Below are 15573 nucleotides of genomic sequence, written 5' to 3'. Positions count from 1 at the left end.
TTTATCCCTACCCTCGAGGTACGAGGAAGGTACGTGATGTGCGGTATGTATCTAACCTTTCAAAGCCTATTGCCACCTACGGTGAAAAAGCCAATTCCTGGGCTTGCCAATCATTAGGGGCATTGAGCCAGCCAAACATCCGGAATCACATAGAAAAGAAAGAATGGAGGTTGATATATCTAAAAAACCCACTGAATCTCTACCTTCAATACGAATACCGTAGGTCTAAAGCATACCACTCAACCGGACAGGGACAGGCCGCCCAAAAGGACATTTATGTTGATTTATGGCAAAAGAGAAAGAGTTCTCATTCTTTTTCATCAACGAAATTACTAGAGGACTAGAGTTGTGACAATTCCGAGAGTAGGACCTTCACTTAACATAGTTGCAGCTCCGAAGAGGAAAAGGCTATGAAAATTAGGCATGGAAGCCAAGAAGAGTGGTTCTTCACGAGATCAAACTATGGCTAGGAAGCCAGGGAATCAGCAGGTATAGAAAGGGTAGGACTGTGACTAAGCGGAAGCATTCCCTTTCGATTGCCTAAAGGCTAGTTCTGGTCACTGGCTTAGCAACGAAGAAGGATACTCCTGGGACTTTTTCAAGACTACTCTTTTTGGCTTATTTTATACAGCCTGCTTCTTTCAAAGAGACTACATCAAGCACAAGAAAGACCTTCTTCCCACCTCCACGAGTTGATTTTGTAGAAAACTCGGGTTTCCAATAGTCAAAGTGGTTTCTATAAAAGAAGAGAAACATTCGATAGTGATCTTTTCAATACTGCAATCATTGTAGAAATCCATCCAAAGAAAAACGATCTTTTACTCTCTTCTCATTGTAAACAATCCGCGCAATGGTAGTTTTCCCGAGCCCACCTTGACCCACTATTGGTAGGGCCGAAACGACTTTCCCTTGGTGATTCTCTGAAAATAATAAAGGAATTCCCTCCTCGCTGCGCGCCTTCTCTCTACCGAGAACATTCTTATCAACTACGGTAGTAGGAGCAAGGAGACTGGATTTCATGCTGATTACTCTTTCTATCGCTTTCTCCGCAGGGTGCACTTTTCCCAAGTCTCATCTCCTATCCGGCCGGCTGCACACTCTGAGAGTTCTTTCTACGGCAAGTCTATATTCAGAATCTCAGGTTAATTCAGGATATGAATTAAGCTGATCGTTTTACGTTCTGTTGGTGGGGGAGTAACAGTCTAATCCACGTCCCATTAGGTATTCCATCAGAATATTATAGGTCTTTACAAGACATTCTTTCCTCCATAGAACTCTCATGGTGATAGAGCTGTTCTCTATAAGATTATCGGTCCAACTCTACTAGTCTCGTTGTCCAGTAGGGGTTTCCGCTAAACACATCGCAGCATGTACTGAATCTTCCTCAATCATCACTCATCCTCTGCGTATACCGAGATAACTTACACATGTCAAGTAGTTCAAGGTTTCGTACCAGAGTTGGATTACTGGATACTATCTTAGTATGGATTCTGACGATACTTTTTATTTATTATCAAAGCCTCGAGCTTAGTATATATACCAGAAAAGAAATTGACTTGTGACACCGTGAGATTGGTTGGTCTATTCAAGACTCATGACTCAAGTCTCCCTTTAGCGTCTTAAGTACCATTAATAATTATGCGTTTGGGGCATCCATTCTGTATTTACTGTTTCTGTGGTTCAGTAATTTAGATCTGAATCCATTCACACCGACACGTTAGATACAACCATGTTACTATTATCCAGTTCATTCTGAGACCACGCAGTCCACACCGAACAGCATACAACTGTATGATGACTGTATAATTAACTCTGTTTAGTACTGATATAGGGCTTGGCTCGACTTGAACCATACCCGTATACGCTCCAGTTAGGACTGAGCCTGCTATTATCTTTCCCAATAGGCGGCTAATTGGGGTAAATTCATTCTGGTGCGCTACCAGGCGCGTGCGTCTTCCTCAGACATTTACTGAGTCTACTGCATTACTGGTATAGTCATCTGCTGACTGGTTCACGGACCCTTCTCAAAGGTTTTTACCGCTAACTGGACAAATAAGGATTCCCTAATTTTTAATGTCCATCTGCTTATCATGGCAATCACCTTATTTGGCACATCGCCCTGAATCTTGCCCATATCTCCTTGAACTAGGATTCGGCCTGTTAGCCTAGCTAGCCGAATAATGGTAGGGGATCTGTCTTCATATATCTTGCTATGCTTCCAAGATTTAGCCTTTTGCTGCGCCCTTCTTTAAATGGAAAGCTCGGAAGGTTTGGATATGATGAAGAAGAATAGTAGTTCCGATAACAACGATGCAGATTTTCTTTATGTTCTGCCTCCTTTGACTCATAAACCCTTTACTTCCCACCCTTCCTTATTGTTATTCGCGGATTACACTCCTAGGAAACTAGAAAGAATCTAGCAAGGATTCCAGAGACATTCCGACAACCTCCCTCGAACAAGTTGAGTTATTGAACGTTCCTTACTCTCACTTCGGTACTAAGTTCCTTTAGAGCTGCCTCTTTGCTCCGAACCTTTTCATATAGCCCGCCCCTGCCTGATCGATATCCCCTTACAACTAACTTATAGTTAAAGCCTTAGGAATAGGAAGAGAAGGTAGGGATTGCTTGGATACAACTAGAAAATCTACGAATCGTAGTCCTCGTACGTCATATTCTTCTTTGCCTTCGCTCGCTAGGAATATCATCGCTATCGATGTTCCGGATAGGAAGCATATGAACAGAATCTAGGGACTTGCCAACCCCGAAACGAGAAGTGGATTTGCCTGGGGTATTTAATTCCTTTTTGCAAGGAAGGAGCAGCTATTGGATTTTGAAAGGAATCCGTAGCCGTAGCTTTGCTTTGGTTATGCGATTTGGTACCGCTCGTCTCGTAGTACTAGCTTCGTAGGCTTCGTACGTGAAAATGCCTACTTCAATGTTGAACTAAGAACTCGACCTACTATAGTTTCCTTGTCTACTGACCAACATGGCCTTGCCTGCCGCGAATCTCCATTCCAAGCTTGCTGGCTCTATTCTGACGCTTGCTTGTTTTTGACAAGTTCCGGTCTTTCTCTCTCTGCTACTCCGTGTCTACTACCTTACCAACTACTTTTTATGGCCTGTGCTTCTTCAAATCATATACTTGCCTAATATGCCTAGCTTGTAAACAACTTCCTACGCAAAACCCATGAACTACTCACCTGTCCGATTCTGGTACTTATCCTCCCCAGATGCCTACCTTATAATATGCCATACACAATAAATAAGATACTAGGTCCACGGCCCAGTTTACTGCCTATCGTCTATTTCGACTCCCAGTGAGTAACTACAGCAAGAATAGGATGCGCCGGCACGCGCACCGGCTTTCGCGCTAGCGCTCAATCCGAGCGAGTAACTACTAATGTTACGAGCACAAAAAGCTTGTTTGTTACGAACGAAAAGACTAACCTTGAACTGGAATGTCCACAAGATCTGGTAATCTTCTCTTAATTTCCTAACTCACCGGCATCACATCAAAGTTGGCATGCACGTCATGGTTTCAATTCTTGGTTTTAAATGGATAACCGTCCATACCTTAATATGGTGGGTTATGGTTAGTTGTTCTCTTTCTTTGATGCAACTTTCTTGAGAATTCTTTTCTATGTTCAATGATGTTAAAAAGAAAAGTGGTTTTTCGGCCAAAAGATACCCCGCGCTTTACTATTGAAATGCGATTCGTGCAACCTAACATGGATCACTTTATGTTCCGAGATCTTTATTACTTTTTTCAAAGAAACAGTATATGAAAGAAAATAAGTATGAGTCGTTTACGCTAGAAAAGACAGATTGCGAGACACCATGTCTTAATTTAGACAATTATCTCAGGGTTCATAACAGAGTCCGCCACTCGTGGTCTGAAGATAGGCCGGGACTCTTCCCACTGTGATCTTGTAAAAGGCCCAAGGCTATTACTAGTTAGAAGGAGGGCACATTGCTGTTTTGCGACTTTACTGAATGATGAGCCATTACTGTTTAGCGTCCTAACTGAAGGGTTGTATCGGTATTCGTTCTTGAATCAGTGACTGATAGTAAGGGCTAGTGATCAATCCATACTAGTGGACTTTTCGTATAGTAAGCAACTCTCTCTACTCCCCACACAAGAGACTCAGGGCCTAGCTCAGCAAAAGACAAGGAGAAAAAGAAGCAGGGTGAAGACATATGGCTTTAGGTACTCTTCGTGAATTGCTTTATTCCAGTTCTAGTTTCCGCTCTTCTTTCTTTCCCTCTTTTTTAAAGGTTCTCTCCTTTCTTCCCTTACTCTAGCTATTTGCTGATTTAGCAAGGACTCCTACTCCTGGGGAACTACTGATTGGTTAGAGCGTGGGCTTGAAATATACCTTTATTCCCGCCTGGAAACCTGGGATTGGAAATCCAATCTCTAGCTCTTGAAAAAAGGGATTAGAAGGTAGACCAACTACTACAAGAAAGGGCACGAGGAGATAGAAATAGGGGTACTTACGTAACTCTATCACGTCATTTGTCAAGTTTTCTTCTAATTAAGACTTTTCACGACTTATAATTCCATTCTTACTATAGGCGGCACGCGAACTTACTTTTCATGAAATATACCGGACTGCTTTGCCTACAACACGGTGGTACTATTCCATACATACAAGGGAATTACTTACTCACTCTCCCGGTTAGCGGCGGAGTCATAGGCTTACTATCCTCTTCCACTATTACCATGGCTTCTTTTGGTCTAACCGGACCACCCCGACGAATAACCAGAACGATGAGTGCCCACGTCCCAAAGATAAAGTAGCTAGAAACGGAAATCCTCGTATTTCTTTTACTACAAAACGAGGAAAAAGGCTCGTGCTCATACGTATGGATACAAAGACTCTAAGAAATCTTATACACCCGAGACAACGTTATAAGTTCAAGCATATCTCGCCCGAGACTTTACCTAGTCAGATGCCACGAATCAAGCTTTTCCTGATCTTGCCTATTGCTTTGCTCTATTTGGCTATGAATTCCCAATCACTAGACTTCTTTATCGTCTTTGCCTATCACTACCTTGGCTAGCCTATACTTGTTATTGCTCACCTCAACCTGGGCTTACTACTTTAGCTCTTTTTTTCGATTTTCATATATGGGTTGTTCAAAGATTGAACCACACATTACAACACAAAGGGCTGTGCAAGCTATTGAGGTTGGATTACACAATACAATACAAGAAAGGTGTGGAGAATAGGGCAGCTGATGCATTGTCCAGAAAAGACAAAATTGAAGGGTTTTCTTAACCCCCCTTCAATTTTTGTTCTAAAGGTTGGTATTCTGTCTTTTTCCTTTTATGATGTGTTAGTGTGTGTATGTACTTTCTGTTCAATCCAGTCGCTCCAGATCCGCGAGACAAAGCCTATAAGATCGTTATTAAGTAATGAATTTGCAAATAGAGAACTATAGGAATCCATCCAATTCTCGTTCTCCCTCGCGTCGCTCGAGGCCCGCGAGGCCGAAGTCCCCGCGCAACTCGCCGAGGCGGCCACCGCGCGTGGCTGATGGGCTGAGTCCGCAGCGCCACCTCCCAGCGACATTCGGGGCGCCCTCCGGTGGATATGCCGCCGCATGGACGAGATCGGCGTCGCGAGATTCCGATGGCGCTCCCACTGCCCCCTCCTCGTCGCGCTGCTCCTACCGGCCGACGGTGCACGTGGAGTCGGACTTCGCGGTGCCGGCCGCCCCTCTTGCTCGTCCTCTCTCCGCATCCTACATATATGACAATTAGAACTGATGGTGCGCCCGTTACTGTCGCCGGAGCCCGTGCTGCTGTCGCCTCCTGTGGCCGCGGATGCCGTGGTGCTGCTGGCATTGGGCGCCGCTTGCAGACCTCCGGCACACGGTAGCAGGGCCTCCATTCACTGACCTCGCCCCGCACTATTTCTGACTGATTTACCACGCCCAGCAACGACCTTGGTAAGATTCATCCCTGCCTCCCTCTGACGCAATACAAGGATGAACGGTTAAACGGGAAGGCGTTCGTGTTTGATCCTAACTATATTTCCCTCCAGTTGATGTGGAGGGCTGCGAGCCTGAGAGCATTGTCCATGTCTTCAGCATCAGCATCAGCCCTCCAATCCGTTGGAAAAGGTATTGCTTTGCCTTTTGTCTAAGCAAATTCTCTCCATTCTGCTTATGATCCGTTTTATCAGCATACCTGGTACACGATCATTACCCTGTTAATTGGAATTATCACTTTAGAATAGCTGTTCAGGGAGACTAGGAGGTAGGCTATCCTTGAGTACCCTATTCTTGGTATTCTGTAACTTTTTTTCAGTTTCTGTCGGTGCATCTTCTGAATTCCATATTTTGATCTGTTCAAAATAAATCTTGCAAATATTGATAGCCAAGATGTGTGCCGACATTGAATTATTCTGGATGTGAAAGTGATCTTAGGTTGATCTTAGTCTGGAAAAATAAGACAATGTCGTACACTCGTACTATTATAATCCTTGTTCAATGGATAAATCAGATGTGTTCACACTTACTATTCAGAGGTGCAGCTTACTGAATTGGTCCCCAGTTGTTCTGTGCATTATGCAGTAAGAATATCAGATTATCTGCCAGCAATTTAAACAACAGTTTGTATCACAGCTCTAAGTCGCAATAATTTACATGAATAAGAATCCTAACTCTATATGCTTGAATTCTATCTAATCAATCCAACATCACATTAGTGCAGACATCAACTTGTATGCTCTTCAGTTTATAACGTAGATTGCCGCAATGATGATTTATATACAATTCCCTCAATTCTTCATTTTATTTGTCTGGCTATGAAATTACAACCTCTCCATCTTTAGTTTTGGTGCTGCCATGATATGCTAACAGATAGTATTGCTTATGATAGACCACAACCTGAGCCAACGAACCTGAGCCAAGGAATCACAATAAACAATTGAAGGACTTCATTATTTTTAATCTTATTCTATTGCCAAGGTTTAATGGGTTTTCAGATTTGTACATTGATAATTTGTTAAAGATAGAGAAACTATAATAGTTATGGTATATGTACCTTTAGAGTTTAGATGATCAACTTTGGCTGTAAGTGGGTCCTCTGCATATAGTATGATATCTGGTCCATTTTTTTTGTTTGGTAAATATGGAACAATTGCATGTGTGTTTCTCTTAGCTCTGGTTCTGGTGGCCATGCTGTAACTCCAGAGCCACTTAATGCGGAGGTAATTGTTTCTGTGTAAGCTGCAGGAAAGCCCTCTCGGAACATACAAAAATGTTACTGGATCTTCTAAATCTCTATGCTTTCCATGCCCTCCACAAGAACTCCCTCACCGTGATATGTATGTAAATGTCAGATGTAATTCTTTCTGTTTGTTTTTCTTTTGGTGCAGTACAAACTGGAAGTTCTATCTTAGAACAAAATCTAACTTAAGTTTTGAATTTGCTGGCTTGCAATGTCATGTTTTCTATTTGACACCTTTCTTTTTAGTTTGTATATTACTGTGCTAGATAGGCATCAAAATAATGTTGCTTCAATATTTCTAACTTTGCTTATGTTTGACAGGAGGTGCTTCTGAAACTCCATGTCCCTACAGATGTGTGTCTAACAGACATCACATGCCTCACTGTTATACAGCTCTGGAGGAATTAATATACACTTTTGGAGGACCTTGGTTATTTGGCCTACTTCTTTCAGGCCTTCTTATCTTGTTAGCTCTTGTTTTAAGTGTTGCTCGTATGAAATTTGTCGCCACTGATGAGTTACCTGGGCCAGCGCCAACCCATCAACAGTCCCTAATTGATCATTCCTTTCCCTTCCTAGAATCAATAAATGAGTTACTTCATACCTTTCCTATGTAGCCAAGCTCACATCTTAGGTGCCAGTGCTGTCCTTATTTTTTTTGGGGAGGATTGGAGCCGTCCTGAATTCTGATAGAATTTTTGTTATTTCTATAGGTCTTGGAAACTAATACTCTAATAGGGTTCAAGAGTCACATGAACACGTACACATGATGTATTTCATAGGTCTCAACACCTTCAGTGAACCATGGCATCATATCTCCCATGCAGTCCACCAGAACAAATAACAGAGATTGTATGTATACTTGTCCTCAAATTAACCTTTTGTGGTCCTTTTACTTACCTCCTGAGCTTGTTGTGTAGCACTTTTGATTCAAATAATCTTTCGATCTGCCTATTGGAAGTACTATCAAAATAATATTTAGAAAAGAAGTACTATCAAAATTACTTGAAATGGTGCTCTAATTTCTCTCTTCTTTATCAGATATGAAGATGTGTTTAATTGATTTGTTGATGAGATAAACACCCTTGCAGCTTATCAATGGTGGGAAGGATCTATTTATAGCATCGTATGTATCCTTGCATACCCCCTGGCTTGGTCATGGCAACAGTGGCGTAGGAGAAAGAAATTACAGAGACTTCGTGAACTTGTTCGTTCTGAATATGATCATTCATGCTTACGTGCACTCTATGAAGGCCTCAAGGTCTGACTTGGTTTCATAGAAAATTCAAATCCCTTTTCACTTGGTCATTCTCATAATTTATTCATGTGCATTTAATTTTGTTTTTAATTTGTTCAAAGAGGATGCTTATGTATTGGTTCAAAACAGCATGCATATTGCTAGATTGTAATGTCAAATGATCTCAAAACAGTACTTTTTATCCTCATCTTATTATGTTAGAAAAATTTCCGGCTCTCATGGTTCTTGAAACAGATTTTGCAACAATGGCGAGCAAGCTCCAGATGACATTGCTGGACATAGTCTTAGTGCGCCCCTTGAGTAAGGTGACAGGTAGAACATGAGTTAGACTTCGTGATTTTCTTTCTTCTTTCTTTCGGAGTGCATGAGGACACTTATCCGTAATGATTTTTCTTGATATTAATAAATCTCTTATCTCCGCAGAAAAGTTTGCTCATTAAGTTTGTTTTTGAGGATTAGAAATATTATGAACGTAATGTCAATTGATATTTTGGCCTTTTGTTACTTTTTAAGTTGTCTTTTTTTTTTCTAAATGATCTTGTGTTGTGCTAGGTCTTTGTCTTTTGATGGAAAGTACGGTACCTCCCTCAACAGTCATTCTTCATGGTGGGAGGCAGTGAGGAAGTCATTTAATAAATATGCATCACTGTCTAACCTATTGCTTATCAAGAATGCCTAGCAGCCCTTACAAATCTGAATGTCTATGTTAATAGCAACATGCCTCTTATGTTGTACTTTGATTTAATATTTTGATGTGATTATCCGATTGGTGGTTTGATTTGCATCAAGATTTGACCTGTATACTTTTTTGTTCACGCTAAAAAAGTTGAACTCCCGTAGCAACGCACGGGCATTCAACTAGTTAAGTGTAAATTTCAAGATGCTCTGTTCTGTATTATAGAAGTTTTTTTTTTGGTTTCTGGCACGTGGGCCCCTGCTCTTTGAGAGTTCGGGAGGCGCACTGGCGAAGGCGCCCGCGCCCGGTCCCGTCGTCCTCCTTTCTCACACATATCGCTCCCCCCGTGGTTTCTAGCACCTTCCCCTAGGGTTAGCTCCTCCGTCTTCGCTTCCAGAACCTTCCGCAAGGGCGGCCGCGATGTGGCACGAGGCGCGGCGGTCGGAGCGGAAGGTCCACGACCTCATGGACGCGGCCCGCCGCCGGGCGCAGCGCCGCGCCGCCTACCTCGCCCGCCGCCGCGGCGACCCGCAGCAGGCGCTCCAGGTCTCCGGCACCCGATGCCGCGTCTACCGCGACGACGCCCTGTACCAGGCCACCGAGGACCAGCAGGGATTGTGCGTGCCCCGATCTCTCTCACCCTTCCTCTCGGTGCCGTGTGATGCTTGGTCGTTGCGGAGGCTGGATTGATCTTACTGCTGGATGGCCTCCGACGAATTGAAAGTTCAGTGTAGTTGATGCAGATCGCGTCGCCGTGCCTTGTGGTTACTGATTCATGGATGGCCTGATTAGTTCTGTGCACTTAGAGTAGATGTTTGATTTGGGTCATGCATAGCAGTTGTGGATTCTGGATTCATGAACCTTGAACCATGGCATTGTCGGCTAATCAATATATTGATGGTGCAGAAGGATAGTTTGTTGGCATGGCATGACTGATAATACTGATTGACTATGTTTTCTTGTAGGATACCATGGAATGGAAAGCAAGATGTTTTGATTGACAGGCAACCAACTTTTCCTGATTATAATATATATCCTTTGTAAAAACATGAAAAATGCAATTAATACCCTTTGTCTTAATGAGCAGATTTGATGGTCATGCTCTACTTGATTTCATCCGAGACCCGAGCTCTCGTCCTTTTCGAGTCCAAGAAAAGTCTGAAGAAGAGGAAGAGTTAGAGGAATTTGTTAATTTTGAACGTTATCAGGATTTGATTAAGCACCGTCGTAGAGGATGTCGGTACCTTTTTGGTTTCTCTTCCATCGCTGTAGTACAAATTTCATGTCTTGCTCCATTTACATAACTTGAGGGATTCACCTGGCACTTATTTTGTTGCTTCCTAAACTATAACAGAAAGGATGCTAATTTTTTCTCGATTCCTAGCGCTGGTGAACTGAAGATTTACCTAGTTTCTTCTCGCAGTTTCTGATGAGGTGGGTTTGCAGCATGTTGTGCAAGAGCTGGAGGCAAAAGCTGTTCTTCCTTTTAGCTTTGAGAAGTATGCCTGCTCTTAGTTTGATTTCATCTATTTCCACTTTTGCTCTTGCAACTTACATTTGTGTACAGAATAATGCTGTGAAATGTTTAAGGAATGACTGCAGTATTTCTTTGCTCTACTAATTGACACCACCACCACCAAATCCTTTAGTCCTGAGCAGTTTGGCTTAGCCTAAAGACTCTGCCTTACAAGAGCCGAAGATATAAAATATTAATATAGAGCTAATAATGACAATAGTAGTGAAAGAAACTTGTTTCCTATGCCACTGCTTTGGCATGTCGATTGCTATTTTTCACACACCTACCTAAAGACAGTTTTTCAGACACATCCCATTCTTTCGAGTTTTGTTTCTGCTCTTCCAAATGAAAATTGATTTAATCCAAATTCTGAATCAGTAATGTACATCAATCATGTTTTGCAAGGTTCTTTGTATTTTGTTGTTGCTCTGGGAAGCTAAACTGACAACTGACATTCGAGTATTGTATTATCTTTTGTTATTGAAACTTTCTGGTGGAGCAAATGGTGGAGCCTTATAAGGTTCTTGTTTGACCATTTTTGTCCGTCGGAGGATTAATTGCTTTGGCACGTGCATCCACCTATGGCTGGCTATCACCGATACTTGTTTTACTATTTCCATTTTGCATAATCTGGATGCTACAGGTTTGATAAAAAGTCATCTTGTGTCACCATATTGGTTTTATCAATTTTTTCAATGCTGATTCAGTCAAGTGTGTGTGCTGGTCTGCTGGAACATGGATAAGTTATCCGCTTGATTACTTTGCATTTTCTATGTTGGTGGCTGCTAGAACACTATCTGGTTGTTGGTGAAAGGAAGCTATTTTCCAGAGAATATACTTTTGTCTTTTGGCACTTTTAGCTGCAAATGATAAAGACAAACTATGTGTGCAACATTATTCATCTTAACAAGCACAGAAGTAAACTTGCAGATTCAGTGTGGCGAAAAGTTATGTTTTTATATTTTAACACTCTAAACCTAGCTGATGGCGAAAAGTTATGTTTTTCCCCCCTTATTGTTTCGGTAAGACCCTCCACTACTATTTGCCACTAAGAAAAAAATGGAACTGTTACTAGGAAATGGTTATAATGGACTCCAAAAAATATTTACATAGTCTCGAGGGGAACTTGTAATTGCCTGATTGTCATTCAGTACACCTGAAAATAATATTTTCAGTTAAATTACACAAGTTAGTATACTTGGCACTGTTTTATGCAGATATGCATGTCATTGCCAATATCTGCTGTTCGCGCAGTTTGCTAATTTCCTAGCAAGATTGGCTTGCAATACTCTGTTTATGAGCAAAAAAGTTCAAGCTCGGGCCTTGGAAACTTCTGTTTCTCTTAAATGACAATTAGATGGAAACATTTAAGTTATAATTGTTTGATTTGTGGGGCCAATTTTGCATAGGCTTATGGAGAGGGAGGGAGGGAGTGTGAGGGAAGCTATTTTACAAATAATATAGGTCATTTGTCCACTAGGAGCCAAAGCTTTGAACAACCAGGAACCTTTTAGTTGGACATTCCAAATTCTGTGAACTGGTAGGTCCATAGTTAGACACTTAGACTTGGGACCAACCGAATACATGCATGACACACACATAGATAACAAACTATTTATCTATTTTTCTTTGTGCTGAATGTTCCAGAATCCAGAGGTAAACCAGCTTTACATAATGAGGCACATAACATTGTACCTGACCTAGACTTAGCTAATGTTTATTTTTACCATTTGTATGGCCTGTATCATTTCTGCTATGAAATGCTACAATGTTTTAGTTAGCCTTTTTTTTTTGTCACATCCTGTGTTCTTATGATTTTACTCTTTGTTATGGTTTGTTCTTGTTTCTGGCAGACCTCAAGCCTCACAGCCTCCTGCTAGCAAAGGTTCATATTCACAGGTTGGGTACTCATATAAAGGTGATGGAAATGAGGAACCTGAAGACCTAAACAGTGATGATGACGATGAAGAGGAAGAAGATGATGACGATGACAAGGACTTCAGTAGTGATGACAGCAACGATGAGCGGATGGAAAGTATAGCCAAGGAATTTGGGGTAAAAAGATATAACTGGCTTGTTTACATGGACAAAAAGGCTAAAGAAGAAGAGAAGCGGCAGAAAGAAATTATTAAAGGCGATCCTTCCATCGTGAGTACTTTAATATCTTACAGTATCATCTACCTACTTGCTTCTAGCATGTACTGATATGATAAAGTTATACAGAAAAAGTTGAGCCGTAGGGAAAGAAGAAAAGCTTCCCAAATTGAGAGAGAGAAAGAGCGGGAGGCCGCACGTTCTGTCGGAAGGGTATCTTATCGTGATCCTTATAGGTAACATTACCTACCATTCTTCTAACAAAGATGATAAAAGTAGGAGAGCGAGATCATCTTTATGACAAGGTTAATTTCCCTTAGGCCTGACACCTAAATGTGTAACAATACAGGGAACAGCGGAGAAGCCCATCATATGAAGCGTATTCGAGGGGCAGAAGGTAAATTCCATGTTTGGTGTAGTTTTATTTTGACAAAAGTATTCACTTTACTTAGGCTGCATAACTATTTCATGTTGACAGATCAAGGTCACGATCAAGATCTCGTTCACCATCCTATTCTAGACGTCATGGCCGTAGCATACATGCTGAAAGCAGTCATCGAAGCAAGCCAAAGGCTCCAAGGGTAGAATACATTACTGAATTTGGAGGTTCAGATGACAGCAGTGAACCAAAAGTTTCAGGGATCTCTCCGCCTTCGTCTCCAATACGAATTGACATACCTAACCGGTCGGGAAACTCGACTTTTAATATTCGCAAATATACATTGGCGAACTTTTCTCTGCTGGAGCCTATTACCTTGGTCCTGGTATTCTAAAGCTGACTATGTCTGGAATAGGTTAGGTGAAGACATGGTCTTGATGTTACCTATGGTGTAAAAAATAAGTCAATTTGTAGATAGGCATGCATTATATGATTTCGTATGTGTTCTGAGCAGGAAGAGGATTTTACATACATACATCTACCATCAGCTACTGAGTTCATGACCTGTGTTTCATTGCTCCTGCTAATTATTATGCCTATAATGTTCCATATCCGTGCAGGTCGTCAGGTGGTCAAATTCTTGAGGCACTTCACAGTGATCCTGCATCTTCTTTGTCTGTGGAACAGGAAAGAAGTGCAAAACTTTTGAAACCCCTCCCCAGGTTTGTCATCATGATTACAATGTTATGAAGAGAGAGCAGCTGTATGTGCATCCAAGTTGCTTGAGATTGATATCCCGTATTTGTCTAGAACCCTTCACTCTATTTGATTGGCATGAAACGCTGTCTCAACTTGAGCATATCTCTGTTAGTGGAACATTATCTCAGTATTTTTCATCATTACTAAGATGTCATTTATGTTAACAGTACATCAGCTGCACTAGCCAAACTAAGCAAGGGTGCTTCTGGAGTAACTGGTAAAACTCCCCAGACTGAAAAGAAAGAAACACCACAAGAAAGACTTAAGAGGATAATGAGCAAACAGCTTAACAAGCAAAGTATGTGCTTATTGCTTCATTCTACCTGTATTGGACCTTGGTTGATGCTAATGCATGTAAGCATGCTAATCTTTAGTTTGTGTCAACAGTTCGAAAGGACACAGCTGCTGAGATTGCAAAGAAACGAGAACAGGAACGGCAAAGGCAGGAAAAGCTTGCAGAAGTGGGTCGATACAGGCGTCGTAGCTGCAGTAGAAGTCTTAGCCGATCTCCACCAAGGTACTTTAACCAATCTTTGTTATTTCAGCGCCAATGTTATTCTTTTCTTTTAGCATTGCAGAATTATGCTAAGTATGCGGTTTAGTTGACTTAATAGAAGCCATTTTGTTTTCTTTCATGTTTTTTTTTACTTCCAAAATCACATTTTCATTTGGAGATAACTACCATAGAAAATATTTTGTTAACAAGTTATGGTTTATGTTGACTAGTTCAGTGAACATCTTCCGTGTGCACTGAGATATCATAATCTCCTTGTGCAGAAGGCGGCGATATAGCAGAAGCCCTAGTAGGAGCAGAAGCCCAAGAAGGTACCACCGTTCTCGCTCGCGCTCCAGTTCCCGGTCACCTTCTCACTCACCAAGGTAATTTGTCAATGCTAGTTTAAGTAGAGGTGAGAATGGATCATACACACCAATCATCAGATAGCAGCTGATAGAGTGACGACACTGCAGGTACCGAAGCAGGTCAAGACACTGAAAGCATCCTAGATTCCCAGCTCTGCTGATGAAGTGCCCTCCATTGTAGTCTTACCATGTTTTAGTTTTATTTAGCTCTTACCTTTCCGTGTCCTGTCATTGTGTAGCCACGGGAAGCTTATTTGTTCGCCCTTTTAGTATTATTGTTATTATTATAGTTGAGAGTGTACTGTGAATGGATTCGGGGTTGCGCTGTTATCAGCTAAATAAACTGCAATGCTGTTTGTTTTACTTGAAGACCGGTTAATTTGTTCTCTTTGAGCTTGAGGAAGTTTATTCCTTGCCGTCATTTTCGGTGGCTTACCTTTGGGTCGAGTAATATAGCACGACAGTTGTCGGAGAATTTCTGTCGTGCACGAACTCGGCAGTTCAGCAATATGGTGGTACAAGCCACTTACAGGTGAATGGTGCTATCCCAACTCCTGTACCTTTCCTGTAACGTCTGAATGACTCGATTGGAACACAAAAATACCTGAATGCGGTCCGTTGTGTGATCTTCCGGACACTGGCTAAATGCCAAGACCTGGACTGACAACATGTGCTACCATGGCCACTAGTTCTAGAGCACCTGACCTAGAGTGCGGTAGCTAGCTAGCTAATCTTTCTTGCCGAGCGAATCTTTGTTTAAACAGGTCTGCTGAAGAATCTCAGAATCACT

General features: G+C 41.8%; 1 protein-coding gene and 1 long non-coding RNA gene across 3 annotated transcripts; both read left to right on the top strand.

Annotated features, from left to right (window-relative positions):
* The first annotated feature begins 6493 nt into the window (after positions 1 to 6493).
* On the top strand, positions 6494 to 8685 carry LOC120652135. The gene is made up of 2 exons (XR_005666465.1): positions 6494 to 8092; positions 8282 to 8685. It is a non-coding gene; the product is annotated as an uncharacterized LOC120652135 (long non-coding RNA).
* A 788-nt stretch (positions 8686 to 9473) lies between these two features.
* On the top strand, positions 9474 to 15170 carry LOC120652133 (CLK4-associating serine/arginine rich protein-like). 2 transcript variants are annotated; one of them, XM_039929862.1, is made up of 13 exons: positions 9474 to 9791; positions 10140 to 10178; positions 10262 to 10410; positions 10598 to 10673; positions 12544 to 12838; positions 12914 to 13020; positions 13134 to 13181; positions 13263 to 13469; positions 13784 to 13885; positions 14090 to 14220; positions 14310 to 14439; positions 14703 to 14801; positions 14892 to 15170. In XM_039929862.1, exons 1-13 carry the CDS (start codon positions 9595 to 9597, stop codon positions 14914 to 14916), a joined length of 1605 nt encoding a protein of 534 aa, XP_039785796.1. In that variant the 5' UTR covers positions 9474 to 9594; the 3' UTR covers positions 14917 to 15170. The 2 variants fall into 2 exon arrangements, with proteins under 2 accessions (XP_039785796.1, XP_039785795.1); XM_039929861.1 differs by having other exon boundaries at positions 9476 to 9791; positions 14700 to 14801.
* The last annotated feature ends 403 nt before the right edge of the window (positions 15171 to 15573 follow it).

This window comes from Panicum virgatum, chromosome 9K (assembly GCF_016808335.1).
Source record: "Panicum virgatum strain AP13 chromosome 9K, P.virgatum_v5, whole genome shotgun sequence".
NCBI lineage: Eukaryota > Viridiplantae > Streptophyta > Magnoliopsida > Poales > Poaceae > Panicum > Panicum virgatum.
The sequence above is the reverse complement of the archived record's forward strand: the minus strand, read 5'-3'. Positions and strand labels throughout refer to the sequence as shown.